The 23,006-nt window shown below is 43.4% G+C and overlaps 1 protein-coding gene across 8 annotated transcripts in view; it reads left to right on the top strand.

The window, feature by feature from the left end:
* The window catches only part of KDM4C (lysine demethylase 4C), a 413,873-nt gene that overhangs the window by 270,617 nt on the left and 120,250 nt on the right, over nt 1–23,006 (top strand). For all 8 annotated transcript variants that reach the window (XM_053291925.1, XM_053291926.1, XM_053291928.1 and 5 more), the window contains one exon: nt 21,111–21,292. In XM_053291925.1, coding sequence (XP_053147900.1) covers nt 21,111–21,292 — 182 coding nt within the window. The remainder of the gene's footprint in view (nt 1–21,110; nt 21,293–23,006) is intronic.

Below are 23,006 nucleotides of genomic sequence, written 5' to 3' on the forward strand. Positions count from 1 at the left end.
TCACTCTGAGGTTTTTCTGATTTGCTTTGAGTTTTTTTTCTGAAGCAGAAACATATATAACCCTTCTAGGTCTTTGAGTAACTTTGACTTTTACTTTGAAAAGTAACTGCATAGGCAGTCCTGAGAGAAAGAGATTTATTTATTTAATTTACATTTATATCCCACTCTTCCTTCAAGGAGCCCAGAACACTTAGATGGTTATGTTTCTCCTCACAGCAACCCTGTGAGGTAGGTTAGGCTGAGAGAGAAGTAATGAGCCCAGAGTCACCCAGTGATTTCCAGGGCCAAATAGGAATTTGAACTTGGGTATCCCCAGTCTTAGTCCAGTAACCTAACCGCTACTCCACACTGACCCTCTTGTGATAAATCACAGTGTGGATACTGACCGTTTCTTATGGACACGCTGTTGAATTAGTCCTTGAGTATGGGCACAGTGAAATCTCAGCAAAATGCAAACAAGCATTTTAGTCACCTTAAGTGGCGCAGCAGTGAAATGCTTGACTAACAAGCAGAAGGTTGCCGATTTGAATCCCCTCTGATACTATATTGGGCAGCAGCGATATAGGAAGTTGCTGAAAGGCATCATCTCATACTGTGCGGGAGGAAGCAATGGTAGACCCCTCCTGTATTCTACCAAAGAAAACCACAGGGCTCTGTGGGCGCCAGGAGTTGAAATCAACTTGATGGCACACTTTACCTTTACCTCTAAATGTATGTCAATATTTTTTGACAATATTTGGTTGCAATTACTTTTAGCAGAAATTATACATGTATATATTTATGGTTTGTGGGTAGAGTCTATTGAAGGTGCTTTAGCTTGAAGTAGTAACTTGCCTCCACTTGCCTGAGCTAGCATGCAAATCACTCTCTTACTAGTGGAAGTTGGCACATATTAGCATTAGCCTATTGGAATTGTTAGGGTTCAACTTTCCATAAGAAAAATTATAATATCCCATTTCTCCTACTACACACTTTCCAGAGTTGCATAGTTCCTCTCAGTAGCCAAGGTTATATGTGAAATGAAAGGAGGACATTAATAGCTGCACTTGAGACTATTCAGTTATATCTGGTTGCAGAAGTACCCAGTTGAGTTTCAGAGCTGTCACAATTCGGTGTGATTGCAAAGAATTATTTTAGAATTTTTGGCATCGATTTTAGATAGTCCACTTCCTACAGTTAGTGGCTTTCATTTCCCCCCAATTAGTAGTACTTTTTAATAGCCAGTTTGGCTTTTACTTGCTAAAATTATAAATTCTGGTGCAATGATGCTAACATAATGATATTACAACTGCTGGCCAATTAATCCTTTGTTAGATATGATAATAACAAATAGACCCACTAGAACTCAGAGAATTTGAATCCCCCACTCTGCCGTTTTCAGGACAAGGGAAAGAGAAACATCAAAACCCAGCTGTGTGGTTTTTAATTGCTGCCAGTAGGCTCTATTTGTATATTTGTATATAGTATAGGCTCTATTTTTGTATATTTGTAAATAAAGTTAAAAATCACAAAGATCTGGTACCTGATCCGTTGAATCAATTAGAATGGGTTCTGCGCCTGCGCGGAAGCCTCTCAGTGTTGAGATTTTCCAGCTCCTTTTCAGCGCCTGCGCCCCGCCCCACATGACCACGTGGCTATTTAAGGCGGGAGGAAGCGCAGGCAGCTCAGTTCCTTTGCGACCGCCGTAGGAATCACTCGGTTTCTGCAGCTTCTTCATGTTCTTTCCTTAGGAAATTTCTTCTTCCAATTTTCTACTGGTTACTGACTCAGACTGACTTTGGACTATCCCTTGCCTGCTGATTCAGATTCTTGACTTTCCCTGTTGACCCGGACTGTGACTGTTTTAGCTGTTTTCTAAATCCTATAAACATGACGAAAGATCAGACTGATTTACTGGCAACAGACTTGGTTCATGAGTAAATGGATGCCCCGAAGGGAAAGAAAACCTTTAAGCGTTGCACTAAATGCAACGCTAAATTGCCCTCTTAGGACCACCACAGTTTGTGTTTGCTGTGTCTCAGCAAGGCCCACATAACTTCGGCTGTAAGATCTGGCAATCTTTCTCAAAACAAACGAGAAGGAATCATGAGCTCCGCTTACGGGCGTCTATTTATGATGATGTGTTGGCTGCTCCTACCTCTGGGGCAAAATCTCCACAGCCACACGGCTCGAAGGACCTGGGTCCAGCCCAGTCTAAAACCTCGACGCCCCCCGCTAAGGCCCCTAAGCCCTTGAAGAGGCCAGGCGACAAGATGGCATCTCTGACTTGCCCCGCCACAAAGAAGAAGAAGCGCGCACTGTCGGAATCGACTCCTTCGCCGGGATCAGCTCAGGATGTCGAGCTTCCCTCGACATTGAAGATACGTCCATCTGAGACACCACTGGGACCTTCGATACTGGGGCCTACACTTCACTCGATGTCGGAGAACTTACCACATCCAGCCGCATCGACATCGAGCATTTCAATACTGACGGCTTCAACACCGAGACCTGAACCTCGCTCAATACTGACAACTTCGGTATCAATGAGTGCCGTGCTCTCAACCTCGAAGGAGTTACAGACTACGACCTCGATGTCGGCATAGAAAGAAACGGACCTGCAGACGGCTCCAACATCGACAATACTGCCTTTGACAATCTCAATACTGAAGTCTAGGGAACTAGTGCCTGCATCAACCCTTATTCGTTCACCATCGACATCAAGGGACAATGTCCGAATGTCTACTCTGAACACACCAACAAACATCACCACGGTGACCCCTAGGTTCCGGGCACCCATGACCTTTGCACTAGAGGATGCTGGTGCAGAGGACATTGAAACGCCCCCTCTGCGTCGAATCCTTGGCATACATGCGGCTTCAGTCACCATGTTTCTCCGTCATGGGAGACTGCGTTGCCAGGTACAACTTCGCCTAGTGCAACATATGATGTTCATGAGGACCGTGCTTGGCGGAGGAGGCTACCATCAACACCAGAACCATCTGCTCCTCCACTTCCTCCGAAAAAAGTTCTGACCAATATGGGCACTCAAACACGTACCTGTACACCTGTACTACCACAGTGTCTACTCAGACTTTGTCAACTCCTTTCACATCAACAGGAACACAAACAGATCCTTTACCGGCTCCTTCACCCCCACATGCAATATCTCCAAAGGTGCCAACACGCTATACACTTTCTGATCCGGACTCTGAGGACAGCCACCACGGCTCGTCGGATTTTGAGTCTGATACTGAGATGGTGGAATTGGACCCTTCACCAGATGTCACTACGCCCTCTCACGTGTCGCCAATGGAAGAATTAAAAGCTTACCACTCCCACGTGCGACGTATGGCCAGTGCACTCGGTCTTGATCTCACCTCAGAACTCAGGACCATAGATGATCCAGTATACAATTTTATGCAACTATCTCAATCAGCCCAGCCTATTGCACTTCCTCTCTTGCCCATCATTTCCAATGCGGCGCAATGTACATGGCAGGTGCCTCACACTTCTACACCAACTTCAAAAAGGCTTGAGGGACTGTACTGAGTACAAGAGCAGGATAATACTTACCTGTTTAAACACCCAGTCCCAAACTCTTTAGTTATTGACTGCACTACCTCCTCTAAGTCTGGACGGCGACATACCACCCCTGCGGACAAAGAAGGCAGAAAACTTGATGTAATGGGCAGGAAATTGTATTCCACATCTTGTCGATCGGTTAAGGTGGCCAACTATTCAGCTTGCATGGCCAAATATAGCTATTGTATCTGGGAAGCTTTAAAGAAAGACTTAGATACACTGTCTCCAGAGGAATTAAAACATCGCTTCCGTAAAACGTTGCAGCAAGCTGGTGACCTTACCTGTCAACAACTAAGCACAGCAAAGCACTTGGCAGAATCGGAATCACGATCCCTCACGACGGCTATCACCCTTCGCCGTCATGCCTGGTTGTGGTCTGCGGCCCTGCAACAAGATATGAAAGATAGAATAGAAGGACTCCCCTTTGATGGAAAGGGGCTGTTTTCAGAGGAAACTGATGCCACCATGGAAAAGATGAAGAAATCAAAATTTACTGCTAAAACCTTTACGTCTGCTACCTCGCAATCAACCTCCTATGGGAATAAACAGCGTTCCTATTACCGGCCCAGATCCACATACAAACAACAGGACCAAAGAGACTTCTGGAAGTCTTACCAGCCCTTCAGTAAACGGACAACGCAACAAAAGGGCAGATTTCCCTCCGGCCAACGCAATAAACAGGGGGACGGAAACAAACAGCACCTTTGAAGCGCGGAACAGCCAGTCACATCTACCTGGAACATCCCATCACCTTTTCTCCCAGACCATGGGGAGAACTTAGTTCCGGCCTACAACATCTCACAGCCGGCCCTACTAGCCACCAACTCCATCAGGTTGGCAAGTCATGTGAAAACATGGCGCAACATAACATCAGATAGGTGGGTCTTGAAGCTTGTGTCTTCCGGTTACGCGATAGAGTTCAAGACCAGGCCATCTTTCAGGGGCATACGCTTCACGACGGCTACACCTGCTTTGCTTCAGGAAGTTCAGGAACTCTTTCAAAAAAAGGCAATAGTACCAGTGCTATGGGCAAATCAATGGGAGGGGTTCTACTCCCGATACTTCCAGATACCAAAGAAGGATGGAGGGATCTGACCAATTATGGATTTGAGACATCTAAACAAGTTCATCCATGTGAAGAAATATTGAATGACAACGTTACAGGACATCCTAACTCTTCTCCATCACTAGTGGTGGCTTGTGACATTAGATTTGAAGGATGCCTATTTTCACATAGGAATCCGGCCCTCCTTCCAGAAGTATCTGCGGTTCACTGTAGGGACCTCGCTTTACCAATACCAAGTCCTGCCATTCGGACTCTGCATGGCACCCCGTGTGTTCACAAAGTGCATGGCGGTGGTGGTCACCCATTTGAGAACAAAGGGTCTGAAGCTGTACCCGTACCAAACAACTGGCTGCTGTCCTCAACAAATAAAGAAGAGTTACTTTCGCAGATAAAGTACATGTTACACCTACTCCAAGACCTGGGAATACGGGTCAATTGGAAGAAGTCCAACCTGACTCCGGTACCCACCATATTGTTCATAGGGGCTGTGCTCAATGCCACAGAAGGGAGGGCATTTCTCCAAGAAGACCGTTATCAGACCATCGTGTCACTGGTTTGAGAGTTTCAAGCTGCGCCTTCTCAAACAGCTTGGCACATACAACGTCTCTTAGGTCTAATAGCTTCTTGCAGGTCAACTGTGCGGTACACACGACTGAAAATGAGGAAACTACAGCTGTGGTTCCTGTTCTCCTTCAGTCTATCATGGGACAGTCCTACAAAGACTTTGCTGGTACCAGCACCGATCCTGCAGTCACTGTCCTGGTGGACGCAAACCTCCAACCTACTCAGAGGAGTGCCATTTCAACCACAACTCCCGTCGGTCAGGGTAACGATGGATGCCTCTCTTCAAGGGTGGGGTGCGCATTGCAGTGCTGCCACAACTCAGGGGCTCTGGACCCACGTTCAACATCAACTGCACATAAATTTTCTAAAGTTGTTAGCAGTTTTTCAAGCCATGAAGGCCTTCCTTCCGATGCTACGAGGCTGAGTGGTTCAGTTACAATTGGACAACACCACTGCTGTCGCTTACCTGAACAGGCAGGGGGGCACTGTCTCCAGATCGCTCTGTGCACTGAGCATTCAGATATGGCATTGGTACATCAAGAACAGTATAACACCGGTAGCAATGCACATCAAGGGATCGGACAATATCCTAGCGGATGGTCTCAGCCGCTCGTTCTCAATGGACCGCCACGAGTGGGAGTTAAACGACTGTTACCTCCAGAGAATCTTCGACCTCTGGGGTCATCCTCAGATAGACTTGTTCGCTACAACGCAGAATGCGAAGTGCAGACTGTTCTGCTCAAGAGTGGGACATGATCCACACTCACTGGGGGATGTATTCCAACTGGACTGGTCACTGCATCATACGTACATGTCCCCGTCCCCCCCCCCCGCATGTGGGCAGGGTAGTAGATCGACTCTTGAATGCTCTTGCAAGGTGCATCTTGATCGCTCCATGGTGGCCTCGCCAGCCATGGTTTCCACATCTACTCAAACTGACTTGCAACATCTACCAGAGACTTCCGAACTGCCCAGACCTACTGATTCAAGAGGGTGTCAAGGTGTTACATCCTGAAGTTCTCACACTGCAACTCACAGCGTGGCGGATTGCCTGCTAAATAAGATCCTGCTGAACGAACGCAAACCGTCTACGAGGTGTAACTATGCCAGCAAATGGAAGTGGTTTGTGACTTACGAAAAGACTCATGGATTCCGTCCCAAACAGGCCTCCATACGGGAGGTCTTACTTTACCTGACGAGCTTGAAGACATCACAGTTGTCTAACGTATCCATACGGGTACACCTAGCGGCTCTCTCTTCTCGACACCCTGGCTGGGATGGTAGGACACTGTTCTCCCAACCCTCCTGTAAAAGTTTCTTGAGGGGACTTATGAATCTATATCCTCCTGTACACAAGCCTGTGGAACCTTGGAGCATCTCTCTGGTCCTCTCGGCTCTAACAGAACCACCGTTTGAACCAATGCATTCTGCAATAATTAGACATGTATCCTTGAAAGTGGCCTTTTTAGTGGTCATCACCACTGCTCACAGGGTGAGTGAATTGACTGCCCTCCGTATGGACATGCCATACGCTCGGTTCTACCTGGACAAAGTCCTTCTGCGTCCGGATATAGTTCTACCTGCCTTCTTCAAATCTCCCTCCACACCTTTGGAGAAGGCTCTCCATTCGCTGGATGTCCGCAGGGCACTACTGTATTATCTCTCCAGGACCAAAGTGACCAAAACCAAACCAGACCAAACATTCCGAAAGACGTAAAAGCTCCTGGTGTCCTATAAGGGCTCTACTATGGGTCAAGCGCTATCTAGACAACGTCTGTCTCATTGGCTGGTGGAGGCCATTCGCCTGGCCTACTCGATACAGAAAGTACCAGCCCCCAAATCTATCAAGGCACATTCCACAAGGGCGTTTGGCGCTTCCGCAGCTTTCTTGTCGGGGGTATCCTTCCCTGACATTTGTGAGGCTGCTACCTGGTCTTCCGAAGAACTATTCGTGAAGCACTACGCTATTGATCTGCATCCGCGGCAGAGGCGAACTTTGGAGAGAGGTGTTCTAAAAAGGGTGTTACAATAACCCACTGCTCCCTCCTCCTTTTGGAGCTAACTAAACACCCATTCTAATGGATTCAACGGATCCCGTACCAGATAAACAGGTTGCTCACCTGTAACTGATGATCTGGTAGAGATCCGTTGATATCCATTAGACCCTCCCGAACCTCCCCTCTGCAGTGGTCCGTGGGTCTCTCCAGTAGAACTCGCCATCTATTAGACTGCTTCGGTGGTCTCCAAGGAACTGAGCTGCCTGCGCTTCCTCCTGCCTTAAGTAGCCACGTGGTCTCGTGGGGTGGGGAGCAGGTGCCGAAAAGGAGCTGTAAAAACTCGACACCAAGAGGCTTCTGCGCAGGTGCAGAACCAATGGATATCAATGGATCTCTACCAGATCATCAGTTACAGGTGAGCAACCTGTTTATCTCCTAAATCTCGAGCACTCTCTTATCCAAAAGAAACACTGTAAAGTTTGCCCTGGAACATCTCACTACTTAGGGAAGTGGGGAGTGTGTAACAATAGAATTGGGCCATATGACGTTTCCTGACATGATATTTTACTTTTCTACTCTTTTCTTAGCTATTTACAAGGCTAACAAAGGTTGGGTCAACCAATGCACAAAACTATCAGTCTTAATCAAGAAAGTTCCTTCATTTTTCTCTTTCTTAGTTTTGTGAATAATTGAATAGTGTGTGTGTATTGGTCTGGCCCACAAATTCACCAGCTACAGTACTTCAATTAGCTGTTAAGCATCTCTCCTCAAATTAGAGACAGCTTAGAGCCATGATCTATATCTATGCAATATTTGCATGTCTTGTGGGGACAAGATTGAGTGGGTTTCAGAGTGTTCCAGTAATTTACACAAAAAAAGCTATATTAACATTAGAATCCATCTGGTAAAGTAATTAAAAGATTTAAATATGGGGAGGGTTAAGTGAAATTGCTGCATTTTTAATTAGAGATTATACTGTTTTGTGACTGGGGATGGCTGTTAACCTTGGTTTCAGCTAAAGTAAAATGTTTGAAAATTGTGATTACCCAGTTCATTTTGAACTGTCCTTGTCAAAATTTTGCAGTATTGTGGCTTTTTAGGATGTAGTCCTTCATGGAAGTGGAGTGATTCCTAACCTTTAGAATGCCTCTGCTTGATAGGGCCTCTTCACCTGTAGAATGTGCCCAACATTGGGTCATAGATGTCTGAAGTAAGTAGCTTGTGAGAGGGGAAGAGGGGAAGTGCTTATTATTGATGTATTGTATTCATATGGGTGTGGCAACTGAAAATGGACAAAGTTTTTGCCACTGGACAAAAAGTATGAGATCTGGAGTAACATTAATCTGGAGAAGTGGAAGTAATTATTCTCTTTTGCTAGAGATCTGAATGTTTCACCTTTCCTCCTGTCCCAAGAATATCACATTGGTGTGAGGTGTTTTTACTTGCATTGGTTATCATAAGTCATTGAGTTATATGTAAGAATCTTTTTCAGGTTCTGAATGGCCTTTGTAACCCTCAGGGACATATTCCCAAATATCACTTTTTGGAGAGAGAAGAGATAAGTGAAACTAGCTCCCCCCACGCCCTCCACATGCATTCAGGTGCTCAGCAATGATCTCACTGAGCCCTGAAGCAGCCTCTTGCACGGACACAGCTCCTGTTCCACACTTCTAACACTGTGGAACATGTGAGCCATTATTTTGAGAGATTTAGGAAGCAGTCACAGTACTTTAAAATGAAGCTTCTCTTTTTAAATGAATCACTGTCAGAAGCACTTATTTGTTTTTAATTATGGCAGAACATGCAATGTTCAAAACAGTTACTTTTATAAGGGCATATTGCAGAATGTTATAATTCTGTTAGCAGTACATTTAAATGCAATAGATTGAATTATAGATGCACTTGTCATAAAGCCTGGCTGGATACAAGAAGTTATGATTGTTCTACCAAACAACATTTGGGAAAAGGCAGGAACATGGTTGTGACAATGACTGTCTTGTTCCTTCCTGCAAGAAAAGCAAGGCTGGCGTGACACTGAGTGTGGCAGCAGTAGTTTTCACCTAGCCGGAAAAGCAGAGCAAAGGAGAGCTGAAAGGAGATGTTCTAATGCTGTGTTTTGAGCTGCCCAGAGAACAACTTGTTATGGGGTGGCTAACAAATAAAAGTTTGTTTGTTTGTTTATTACCTACAGTGGATTTTCAAAGTGCCTTTAAACTATAGGATCCTGGCAGCTGCTGGTCACTGAAGCAGATGGCAGGAGAGAAAAGATTCTAGTCATTGAGGCTCTTCTCAAGATCCGTGAGAAGAGCCTCTAGGGGTTTTGCGCGCAGGGGCTCTCCCCGCAGAAGAGCAGCAGCCTCATTATCTTTGTTATACAGTAGTTGTTGTCTCTCAGAAAATCTGCTATCCTTGCTTTTTATTGTTTTATGTACCTTTGCTATTATTGTTATGAAAGGATATACTAAAAATTAATACATTTATCTCTATAGAGGCCAGGCATGTCATAGGAACATAGGAAGCTGTCATAAACTGAGTCAGACCATTGGTCTATCTAGCTCAGTATTGTCTTCACAGATTGGCAGCGGCTTCTCCAAGGTTGCAGGCAGGAATCTCTTTCAGCCCTATCTTGGAGAAGCTGGAGAGGGAACCTGGAACCTTCTGCTCTTTCCAGAGCGGCTTCATCCCCTCAGGGGAATATCTCATAGTGCTCACACATCAAGTCTTCCATTCATATGCAACCAGGATGGACCCTGCTAATAAGTAAAGTATGCCCTCGATTTCGACTCCTGGCACCCACAGAGACCTGTGGTTGTCTTTGGTAGAATATAAGAGGGGTTTCCCATTGCCTCCTCCCATGCAGTATGAGATGATGCCTTTCAGCATCTTCCTATATCGCTGCTTCTTGATATAGTACCAGCGGGGATTCGAACCGGCAACCTTCTGCTTGTTAGTCAAGAATTTCCCTGCTGCACCACTTAAGGTGTCACGTGGTACTCATGGCTCCCAGTATTTCCAGTGGACCTTGAGAGAGCACCCACTGTTTTCAGTGGGCATTCTTGTCATTCATTTTAGTACAGCCCAGTTATTAATCCCTTGGGGCTTTCTCCCCACTTTGTGGGAACATAAAGCACCCTTTTCAGTGCCAGTGCAAACACAGCAGGCTGACCTACACAACTAACTCCTTCCACCTAGGCACTGGCAAGCCTGGTTTTAAGTGTTTTCTGATAGCATGCACATGGCAAAAACTCCACACAGAAATACTGCCAGCCAGGTGAAAGACGTGGGAGTGGGGGGAGATCAAAGAAGAAGTAAAGAAAAACCCACTAGGCAGCAGAAGGGGAAAGGGGAAACTGCAGTGTTGAGGGATGCAAAGGAAAGGAAAAAAGCCCACTGGGCAGGAGCATTCAGTCAGTAAGGGCAAGAGGGGAGCAACCAAGTAAAGAAATGCACTTATTAAGAAGGAAAGCTTACAGCTTAATCAGAAGAACAACAAACAACCATTTTCCATGATTGGCCAGGAAGAGTGCCAGTCAAGCTATCCTGTCTTCTGATTGTTTGAGGGCTACCCTAAGCATCACTTATACCCCCGGATAGGGTTGCCATATTCTGGCTTTCCAAATCCGAGTGCCTAATTTGCATATTATGTAAATAAGCTTGAAAATAATTTTTGAGCAGAATGGTGACTGCATGTTTTGTTCCATAACTCCGCTTCTACAAGGGCTAATGCTTAGCTAAGAAAGAAAGAAAGAAAGAAAGCTGAAATCCTGGTGAATCTGGGTGGGACAAGTAATCTGAGCGAGATGCTTAAAATCTGGGTGGAACCCAGAATTTCGGGGGGCACGGCAACTCTACCCCTGGAGGAAAAAAGTTAAAAAGTAATAATATACTACACAGGCTGTGGAAATCAGTCTGTGAATTTAGTTTTACCCTTTCCGCTTTTGCAGAGGAAAGGGGTAAAAAACAATATACAGGCCGTGAGAATCAGCTTGTGTATTTTTCCTCAGAGGTGGATGATGCTTAGGAGAGCCCCCAAACAATCAGAAGACAGCATAGCTTAACTGGCACCTATTCTGGTCAATCATGGAAGAGAGGAGGCTACAGCAGCAGAAAGGAGGGCTGAAGCAAGCGTCCTTGTCTTCAGATAAAATCTCTCTCTCTCCCGCCTAAGCTGTACGTTTCCTTTCCTTAACCAGGGCATTTTTTTATTTTTATTTTTGCTTGCTGGAAGAGGTTCACCCCCCCCCTTACTGGCAAGCCCCCCTGCCCACGCTGCCTCGTGAAAAGGCAAATATGTGAATTAAGGTTGCCATCTCCCACAGATTTTCTGGTACTTACCAGTTTCAAGCATGTTCCCTGGCACCTGGTTAGTTTATTAGCTTGCCCAGATTCCCAGCTTTCATTTTTAAAAAGCCCTTGTGGAAATGGAATTAGGGAGCAAAATATGTGGTCACTATTCTGTCCAAAAACTGGACTTAAAGAAAGGCAGGTGAAGCAAAGGAGACTGTCTGGGAAAGATTCACAACAAGTAATCCCCCTGAGGGATGTTGCCTTTGTTTTTTGTCAGCAGGAGATCTCTATAGGGCAGCTGAGAAGATAGGTTGATTTTCATGTAAATCACTGCCTACCTGTGTAAGGTTTTTGGCTTTAAAATGCAGTCCGTTCTATGCATGCCTACTTAGAAGTAAGTACTATTGGTTTCAATCAGATTTTGTCCCAAGTAATTGTGTATAGGATTACAGCCTTAACTGAAAAGCTCAGGGGATTTTCTGTTCTATTGCTGCTATTAATATCTCAAACTTAGTATTGTCTTTGATTATTTTCTACAGATATTTTGCATTTGTGTATGTTTATTATTTTGCTTTAAGACACCATGAATTCTCCTTGCCCCCTGCTCTTTTCCAGTGTGTACTAGTATTCTAAATCAAAAAGAATCATTTTAGTGTTTCATTTTATGTACTTATCTCAGTAAATGCTGACCATGACAAGGCTCATGCATGAAAGCCTTCATCCCTAGCTTCAGTTTTGTAGGGTCAATTGAAGGATTTAGTGGTAATCAAAATGCACTCAGCACTGCTCCTCAGCATGTACTTTGATTTGGTATCTTCATCAGTCTTATCTGGTATCTTCATCTTCACCAATAAATAGCATATTTATTCACCAATAAATAGCATATTCACTTACTGGAAAATGGAGTGGGGTGGTTGTCCACAGTTGGTGAGGAATTCATTGCAGCACTACACACAGCTAATTAGACAAGGCTTAAAAACTGAACTTGTATATTAGAAGCTGTTGGGATATAAAGTCTGGGTGTTGAATGCTCAGGTAAATGTTCAAGTTAAGAGATCTCCCCCAACTACAAGTCAGCTGTACAGTGCATCAGTTAATTTTGCATAATTTGCTCATTATTTGTAAGCTGGTTTTCATAAAATGTGAATTAGGGTGCCTGGGTTTGGAATGCTCAAATATGGCAACCCCAACGTAAATCAACCAAATGATTTATTCTTCTTTCTGTGCTGTAAATTATATGCATATAGTGCACTCATAACACTATCTGAAACAATTGTAACTATCTCTACGTAGAAATAAGCCCCACTGAATACAGTAGGACTAGCTCTCTAGTTAATATGAGGACTTTAAATGAATTGTAACTTTTTCTGAACTAAGCAACTTGATAAAAAAAATAAGTTTCTTCCATGACATTTGATACCTTATACAGGTGGCAGTTGTTACCCGTGGGGGTTCTGCTCTCGCTTAAAGGCGTGGATATGGGAACCACAAATAATGAAAACTTGAGTCAATGGGAATTCAGGGGTTAGGTTCCTTGAGCTTTAAAAAGGTCCCAAAAAGCAGAAATAAAGGGAATAAAGCATAGTAAAGGGAATAAAGCATAGTTGCTCTAAAGGCCTCCAGCTCTCCACAAAGTTCCTCCAAAACCCACAAATCCTCCAAATTTTTGAGATTTTTTTGAAAATTCTTGGGTGTTTTTTTTTTTTTTTTAAGAGCCACAAAATGGCTCCATGGTGCAAAATGGTGACCGGAAATGACATCAGAAGTCATTTCCAGCCACCCAGGAGCCAAGGATAGGCAAATTTTGCCTATTTTTAAAACCACGAATAAAGAAATGGCTCCCAATGACCCAGCCGCAGATATGCGAAACCGCAGGTACCGGGATCGCAAATAACGAGGGCTACCTTTATGGAAGCATACATAATGCTTCCCAGGGATAAGAGTATTCCCAAGTACTGAAAAATAATAGATGCTTCCCTATTAAAGATCGCAGAAATGGCACTGTACACAAACAGAAAACATGAGTAGATTATACTGCTAAGCAGCAAAATCATTATTATTATTGGAGAAAGGAAAGTAGATTGCAATCTAAAATTTCCACAGCTCAGTTCATTAAGTATTTGCAGTAATCCTTTTTCACTAGTGGTTCAGTTTTCTTTCTATGGGCTCAACTTTAAAACACTAAGCAACATATGTTCAGAGCTCTGTATAATGTTTGAATACCATTTTGACAAACACTAAAACTAATATTATCTTGATTATAACATTTATTTATTAGTCAGATGTTCTTACTCTTTCTTCCCATACCATTTTCCTGCTGAAATCACTCTTCTGAAGCAGCTGTTTGTCCTCAAAGTGGCAATTTGCAGGAAATCACTACTTCAGGGAGCAATTTCAGTGAGAAAATGGGGCAACTAGCCTCCCTCCTTGTGCACAATCTCACTCAGCAGTGGGCAGGCCGGAGAGGAGGTGCTGTTATGATTTGGAGCTGGACTCTATTGCATGCATTTGCGTGGACATCTAGTTCAATCCTAAGTTTTCTTTTTTTTTGATTGACAACCTTAGTAAATAGTAAGGTTCAGGAGACCTGGGGAGATGCTGTGCAACATATAGTAAATACCATCACCATTCCACCCCCCCCCCAGCTTGGATCCCCTCACCCAAAAGGATCTGTTGTACCTGACTTTGCAGTGATGCAACAAATCATCTTGGTTTTATAAATAAATACCCTTTTTGTGGCTTTAAGAGAGAATACAATACACCTTAACAATAGAGCTACTCCCTCAGATCTCTAATGTGACTTGTGGCTGAACTGAATTGAAAGCAGACAGTCTGCATTGGTTATTACAATAACATTCTTACCTACAACTTTACAGGAATAGTGTTTGCACAGAAATGCTGCTCAGCATAACCATGTCCATTTTAGGTTTTTGTTGTGACTAATCACTATATTTGTCAGGCATTTTTGTGTATCATAAGCAGGAAACCTTGTGACCAAGTTAGAGATGAAAAGATGTGCGTAGGCACTGCTATTTTGATTAGAGTGGCTTAATTTCCATTATGAGTCATATTTTTCTTTGCATGTTTGTGCATTCTTTTCAGGAAAATTAGGCACATGCTTACAGATAGACAAGGCTTAAAATAGAACTCATTTATATTGATGAGATAATTTGCAAAACTGAAATTAGCAGGTTTGTCATCATTGTGATTTGGCACTAGCAAACAGGTGAAAAGTTCTATATAGCTTTGGGAAATTTTCATCACATTCTGTGTTCAAAGAGGCACAAATGGAGAATTTAAATGCTAGCATAATGACAAATAGTTTGTTTTCCTAAGATTTTATTTTGACAAACATTCTTAATACACTACTACTTTATTCTGTGCAATAATTACTTCGAATGAAAAGTATTGGTTCTATCCAAGTTCATTCAAAGAAACCAATGTGTTATTTTGCAATACCAGCACACTTTGGGACCCAAAACCTTCAAAGTTACTTATCCAGGGTGGCAAGCTCAACAGGATGTAGGCCAATATTTTTTTTTTGTCTATTTATTTGTAGGGATGTGCACGGAGGCATGGTCTGGCACCGGGGGGTGTCTAGCTTTAAGGGCGGCGGGGGTAGTACTTACCTCTCCCGCCGCTTTTTCCCCTCAGGCGCTCCACTTTGGAGCAAAGTTTTTGGGGTGGCAGCGTTCCTCCCTGCTGCGCCTGCTGCCATCGCCCAGAAAAAGCGGAAGTTACTTCCGCGCATGTGCCCGTTCCGGTGCACGTGTGTCTGTTGCTGCCGTGCGCGCTGAACAGTCACACGTTGCATGCGCATGCAACATGTGATGTGTGCGGTTCACACGCACTGTTGCGGTAATGAACACGCATGCGCCGCAACAGGCGCATGCGCGGAAGTAACTTCCGCTTTTTCTGGGGAACGACGAGGGCAGGGGTGGCAGGGAGGAATGCTACCGCCCCAGAAACTTTGCTTCAGAGTGGAGCACCGGAGGGGGGGAAAGCGGCAGCTTTTAGTAATTGCTAGTAAATTGAAAGATATGAAAGACAAGAAGCTGATGAATGAAAACACCAAACAGTATCTGATCCAAAGATACCACCTAGATTCAAAGAAAATTAGAGAAGCAAATAACAGCAGTGTCAAAGAAGATTAGCAGATATGAAGCCAGAATTACACAACACAGGCAGAACCTCCAATTCCAGTCAAATCAGAAATGTTTCTACCAAAGCACAGAAGGAGAAACTGCAAGAAACTTAGAAACACCAAATAAAGAAGAAACAGTGCAATTCTGGGGGAAATTATGGGACAATCCAATAGATTATGATAAAAAAGCAGGCTGGGTAAAAAGATCAAAAAATGTAACCAACAAATGCAAGCTCTAATAATAACTCCAGGCAATGATTAACTGCATAGCTTTTGGCTTAAACACCTAACTAGCCTTCATAAACAACTATCAAAACAGTTCAGTCACATTTTGCAAGGAGGTGATATTGAACAATGGCTAACAACTGAGAAAACTCATCTCATCATGAAAGACCCAGCAAAAGGTGCAGTTCCAAGTAATTATAGACCGATAACCTGCCTGCCAACCATGCTCAAATTATTTACTGGAATAATAGCAGATGAAGTCATGCAACACTTATTAACTAATAAGCAGCTTCCAGTTGAACAGAAAGGAAATTGTCCGAACACCAGAGGCACAAAAGACCAGGTGCTGATTGACAAAATGATTTTAGAAAATTGCAAGAGAAGAAAAACAAATCTAAGTGTTGCATAGATTGACTACAAGAAGGCCTTCAACTCATTGCCTCATACATGGATATTAAAATGTTTAGAAACAACTGGTGTCAGCAAAAACATCCAGATATTTATTTTAAAAAGCAATGAGTATGTGGAGTACACAGTTAACAATCAATGGCGAGACACTTGGACAGGTTAGCATTAGAAGAGGTATTTTCCAAGGGGACTCACTATCCCTTCTGTTGTTTGTAATCGCCATGACTCCACTTCCACAAATACTAAACAAAACAGGCCTCAGATACCAAACATCTAAAACATCAAGTAAAATCAACCATCTGCTGTACATGGACGATCTGAAGTTATATGGAAAGTCCCAATCAGAAATCAAATCAATGCTAAAACACTGTCCGTATATTCAGGAGCGATATAGCAATGGAGTTTGGACTAGACAAGTGTGCTGCATTAATAATGAACAGAGGGAAAATAAGAAAAACAGAAGGAATAGAACTGCCCAATGGAAGCAACATCAAGAACCTGGAAGAGAAAGAATATTACAGATACTTGGGCATCCTCCGGGCTGATAACATTGCACACACTGAAGTTAAAAGAAAAATTGGAAGTGAATACATCAGGAGAGTTAGAAAAATCCTCAAGTCCAAACTCAATGGCGGAAACACCTTACAAGCCATAAACACGTCGGCTAAACCTATTATCAGATACACTGCAGGAATAATAGACTGGACCCAGGCAGAGCTAGAGACGCTAGATCGTAAGACCAGGAAAATAATGACCATCAATCATGCTCTGCATCCCACAGTGATGTAGATAGGCTATACCTCCCTCGCAGCTCAGGTGGAAGAGGAATGCTGCAAGTCCATCAAACAGTAGAGGAGGAGAAAAGAGGCCTTGAAGAATATATCAAGGACAGTGAAGAAGATGCACTTCAAATGGTCGATAACGCGAAACTATTCAACACCAATGAAACAAAGCAGGCCTACAAGAAAGAACAAGTCAAGAACCGAGCAGAAAAATGGAAAAATAAGCCCCTGCATGGTCAGTATTTGCACAATATAACTGGAAAATCAAACATCGCCAAGACCTGGCAATGCCTTAAGAATGGCAACTTGAAGAAAGAAACAGAGGCTGCACAAGAACAGGCACAAGAAAGAATTCTGGCTGCACAAGAACAGGCACTAAGAACAAATGCAATAAGAGCAAAAGTTGAAAAATCAATAACAAACAGCAAGTGCCACCTTTGTAAAGAAGCAGATGAAACTGTTGATCTGACCACCACACCTGTTGTGGACAATGCTGTGGGCACCGCAGCTTCAGAAGTCCTACTGCACAGACTCTTTTAGCAGTAAATATGCATTTTTCAGCCTCTTAAAATGCAACTTTGAGGATCAATTGTGAAATAACCATTGATTGGGTCCCAGAAGGATATACAAAGGCACATTTCTGGCATGCAGTCTAAAGGCTGAAAGTGGGCAAATGGCCTACAAAATCATTTAATCACTTCCTCAGTCCAAAAGAATGCTGCCAACCCTAAAAAACACTGTTCAAAATGAAATACTTTAAATTGCTCTAAGCCATTTTCCCCACAGATAAGAACATAAGAACAGCCCTGCTGGATCAGGCCTAAGGCTTCTCTAGTCCAGCATCCTGTTTCACACAGTGGCCCACCAGATGCTTCTGGGGAGCCCACAAGCAAGAGGTATGAGCATGCCCTCTTTCCTGCTGTTGCTCCCCTGCAACTGGTATTGAGAGGCATTGTGCCTCTGATGCTGAAGGTGGCTCACGGCCACCATAATAGTAGCCATTGACAGACCTGCCCTCCATGAATTTGTCTAAGCCCCTTTTAAAGCCATCCGAGCTGGTGGACGTCACCACATCCCATAGCAAGGAATTCCATAGATTATGAAATTATGAGAAATTATGAAAGTATGAAAAAGTATTTCCTCTCGGTCCTAAATTTGCCAACCTTCAGTTTCATGGGGTGACCCCTGATTATAGTGTTGTGAGAGAGAGAGAGAAATTTCTCTCTGTCCACCCTCTCCACTCCATGCATAATTTTATACACCTTGATCATGTCTCCCATTAGGTGCCTCTTTTCTAAGGTAAAGAGCCCCCGATACTGTAGCCTAGCCTCATAAAGACAGTGCTCCAGATCATCTTGGTTGCCCTCTTCTGTACCTTTTCCAGTTCTACAATAGCCTTCTTAAAATACGGTGACCAAAGCTGTATGCAGTACTCCAGATGTGGTCGCACCATAGATTTGTATAGAGGCATTATAATCTGTAATTATAATTGTAATGGTCTTGTGGTAGCAACCAGTACTTGTCCCCTTAGTTAATCAGGGTCTGTCCTGGTTGCATTTGAATGGGAGACTACATGTGAGCACTGTAAGATAATCCCCTTAGGATATGGAGCTGCTCTGGGAAGAGCATCTAGGTTCCAAGTTCCCTCTCTGGCATCTCCAAGACAGGGTTTAGAGAGATTCCTGCCTGCAACCTTGGAGAAGCCATTTCCAGTCTGTGTAGACGATACTGAGCTAGATAGACCAATGGTCTAAGTATATGGCAGCTTCCTATGTTCCTATTTTCAATCCCCTTCCTAATGATTTCTAACATGGAATTAGTCTTTTTAACAGTTGGCATGCACTGAGCTAATACTTTCAGTGAACTGTCCACCACGACCCCAAGATCTCTCTCCTGGTCAGTCACTAACAGCTCAGATCCCATCAGTGTATATGTGAAGTTGGCGTCTCCCCCCCCACCAGTGTGTATCACTTCACGCTTGCTTACATTGAACCACATTTGCCATTTTGTCACCCACTCCCCCAGTTTGGAACAACCCTTTTGCAGCTCCTCACAATCTGTTGTGGATTTGACTACCCTAAATAGTTTAGTGTCATCTGCAGATTTGGCTGCTTCGCTATTTACTCCAACTTCTAGATCATTTATGAACATGTCAAAGAGCATTGGTCCCAGTACCAATCCCTGGGGGATGCCACTTCCTACCTACCTCCATTGTGAGAACTGTCCATTTATTCCTACTCTCTGTTTCATATCCTACAACCAGTTACCGATCCACACATGACCCTGACCCCTTATCCCATGACTGCTACGAGCCTTTGGTGGGGAAGTCTGTCAAAAGCTTTTTTGAAGTCCAGATCTTCACCAGATTTGCAGGGGAGGTGTTTCTTATCACTTAGTGAATGTGTGCGGATGGCACACATTCACCAAGACAGATCAGACAAATGGTTTTGATTTTATAAGCAATAGACTGTCCAGGGCTCATAATGGTGGGATGTTGAAACTACTCTCTGAGGCTATTCCCATGATCAGGCTAAATTGGGCTAGGGGAACCTAGCCTGATTTCGCCTGTCCATGAGAAACAACAGGGTCGCAGGTGAGCCCGGTGGCCTCCAAGCGGCTAACCCGCTCAAGTAATCCTCCCCTAAGCCCAGGTTAGTGGAGCGAGAGCTCCGCTAACCCGGGCTCTACGGTCATGAGTTGCCACGGCAACTCACGAGTAGACCCCCGACCAGGAGGCTGAATAGCAGCTTCCCAGCTCGCGAGTCTCTCCAGCATGCCCTGTGCACTCGCGCAGGGCATGCTTGAACTTCCAGGGGCTGCGTGGCCCCCAATCCCCCTAGCCCCCGCCAGCTCCGTAATGGAGCTGGCAGTCATGTGGGCAGCCGGTTCGGCTGCCCGGAGCAGACTGACTGCTCATCTGTGGGGAGAGCGGGCTTAGCCAACTCTCCCCGCAAACTCCATCCAGGCTCTTCTCACCGATCGTGAGAAGAGCTTCACTGTCTTAACTATACTGGCATGATTGCCCATATAATCAGGTGGTATACAAATATGATAAATTAATAAATAAAGATCAGGATCACTTCTGATCCAGGATCAGAGTTTTGAAAAAACAGGTCTGCTTTAATGAAATGTCAATATAAACTCAGCATGATATATTATTCTGTAGTCATATAAGTATGGGTTTGTCGGATTAGAATGATGTCTATTTTAGATGTCTATTTTTTCCTTTCTCTCTCCCCCCCCCATTCTCCAATTATGTGAAACTTTAAATTTAGTCCCTTTTTTTGTAATTAGAGACCGCTCATAATGTGAGGCCCTAACTGTAGGCTTTAACTTTTGCCTAAATCTAGCACTGTAGGGCTTTTCCTATTTTCTACTGAAATTCTGGGATGAAGAAGGGTAGCTGCAGGGAAGTACTATATCATTGTACATAAACTGTTCAATAAGCAATTGAGGGAGGACCTTGTCAAAAACATGTCTGTGCAACATAAACTACTAGGAAAAGAAGACATGCCATTTTATAATTGGCTTACTGTACTTGTGCAGAAATTAAGAGCAATCCATCATTAAAGATCTATAAAAACCTTCTTTTGTCAACTAGATGCATGTGGTCACAGTCTGAAGGAATCTGATGTTTCAGCATATTGAGTACCATTACATTCTTTTATGCAATTGAAACATTAATCAGAAATAAGTTAATCTTAAAAGTACTACGGAATCTAGTTCTATTTTAAGAGGCATTGTTTTCCTTAAAATATATTCCATAGCAACCAATTCTCTTGAGTTGTTATTCCCCAAGCAGTATACTGTGTTGTGTATCAATGATAGGCATGTTGACATGTAGCTTTGTGCTGTCTTTACCCCAGGAATGAGCAACTATGATAGGCAGGGTGGGGTGCGGGACTCCTTTCTGTATTTGCAATGCAGGCATCTTCTTCAGTCTGAGTGCATCTGTTCTTATGGCTTTGTTTTTCATATGTAGAGTTGCCATCCATTTGCTTCTTACTGCTACTTAATCATTGTTTGCCATCATGTTCAGAACACAGCCTTTTCAAATGTCATTTTCTTTCAAGAACTGCCTGAGGCTCTTTTAATCGAAGAGGAAATACAAGAAACAGAGTCCTGGGCCAAGCCTCTTGTTTACCTTTGGCAGACTAGAGCACCAAATTTTACTGCAGAAAAAGAGTACAACGCAGCTGTTGCCAGATTGGAACCCTGTTGTGCCATATGCACACTTCTCAAGCCTTACTACAAGGTAAGGATGCTTCATATAATTTGAGAGGTATTTACAAATGTCTCCTTTATTGTAAATGATGAAAAATCTAAAACCAGGCACACATAAATACTTGTTGTAGGCTACTTTGTGGCAAAATTATAAGATTTCTCTTTCAGCAAATAAAGTGTTGGCACAAGTCAAAATAAATACATTGGCCCACGTCCTGTACAGCATCGCACAGCAATGTTCACACTGCCCATGCTTCTACAGGCCTTTAAAACAAAATCAGGTGTAGTTGTGCAAGAGTTGTGTAAGCACGTTGTGCAACACTACAGCCATTATTTCCAATGGCTATAGTGCTGAGCAACTGTGTTTGTGGCATTGTTTTGTGTAACAGTGTTTTTGTGCAACTACACTGATTTTGTTTTAAATGTCCACAGCAGTACCAAGATTTCCCACAGGACATTGTGAGGTATGTTGGCCATTGATTCCAAGTAGGTACTTAATGCTATGGTCCCCACCAGTAGAAAGCAAGGAAATAAAAACTGACCTGTTCATGCCTTCAAATGGTAGCTTTTAATTTGGATTTATGTATGTGTTTCTGATTTATATCGTGCTTTCATCACCAGCCATCAAAGCGACTTGTGTATCAAATAAAGCTATACTAAAAGTAAAAACATATAAGTAAAAAACAATAAGCAATAAAATCAGCATAAAACAAATTAACACACATCAGAACAAATTTCTGAATTCTGAATTTTTTATTTCTGGAATAAATTTTCCCCCAATATCTGTCTAAGGCCAAGAAGGGAAGAGCATACCAGATCTTCCCATGGGGACAATTCTACAGATAGTGCCTCCAACAACAGAGCCTAATATCTGCTAAAGGCAGGCCAGAGCGTATCTTTTCTTTATATGGTGACATAAAGTAATAGGAATAGAGATCTTCTATAACAGAATGGGGAAAGGGTCAGCCTTGTGTTAAGGCACATCCTCCCATGCTGGCCAAGATGAGCTCATATCACTGCTTTGAGCCCAGCTCCACAGTTATCTGATGTGAAGCACTTTCCATCTTAGTCCATATTTAGATGGGGAGGGATGCCATGCTACATGAAATCACTATGCAGTCTCATGAGACGCAGCTTCACTCCAGCTGTGCTCTCGCTAGCTGGAGATACAGACTGATGTTGCAAAGCATGGAAGCATGATGTGGGGAAGATGATCCATTAGGTGAACATAGGGATGTAGGAAGCTTCCTTATCAGACTAGTCAGATCACTAGTCAATCTGTCTCAGTATTGTCTGCACTGACTGGCAGCAGCTCTCCAAAGTTTTAGGCAGAAGTTTCTTCCAGCCTGGAGATACCAAGGATTGAGCCTTGGACCTTCTGCATGCAAAGCAGATATTGTACCTCTCAGCTATGGCCCCATCCTGAGTGACAGCAATAGCAGCTCCAAAGGTCCTGAGCTGATTCCTGGAGCTGCTCTCTTTTGCCTAGAGTGTGTGTATGTTGAAGACTGTCTTTCCACTTCCTCAGCTGTAAACAGTTGTAAAATGAGCTGAATGTCATGACAGCACTTGAGGGGATTTAAATGAGTGCTAGTATTTTGGCTGTTTAAACAAAAGCCTTAATTTTACAACTTCGAAAACAGTGAAACGTCTAAAAATTACTGGTGATAGATATTTTCTAAGCAATGGCCTTTAATGCAAGTTGCATTTTTTTAATCATATAAAGGGGAATGCAAAATCTACTG

This window comes from Hemicordylus capensis, chromosome 2, assembly GCF_027244095.1.
Source record: "Hemicordylus capensis ecotype Gifberg chromosome 2, rHemCap1.1.pri, whole genome shotgun sequence".
NCBI classification, from domain to species: domain Eukaryota; kingdom Metazoa; phylum Chordata; class Lepidosauria; order Squamata; family Cordylidae; genus Hemicordylus; species Hemicordylus capensis.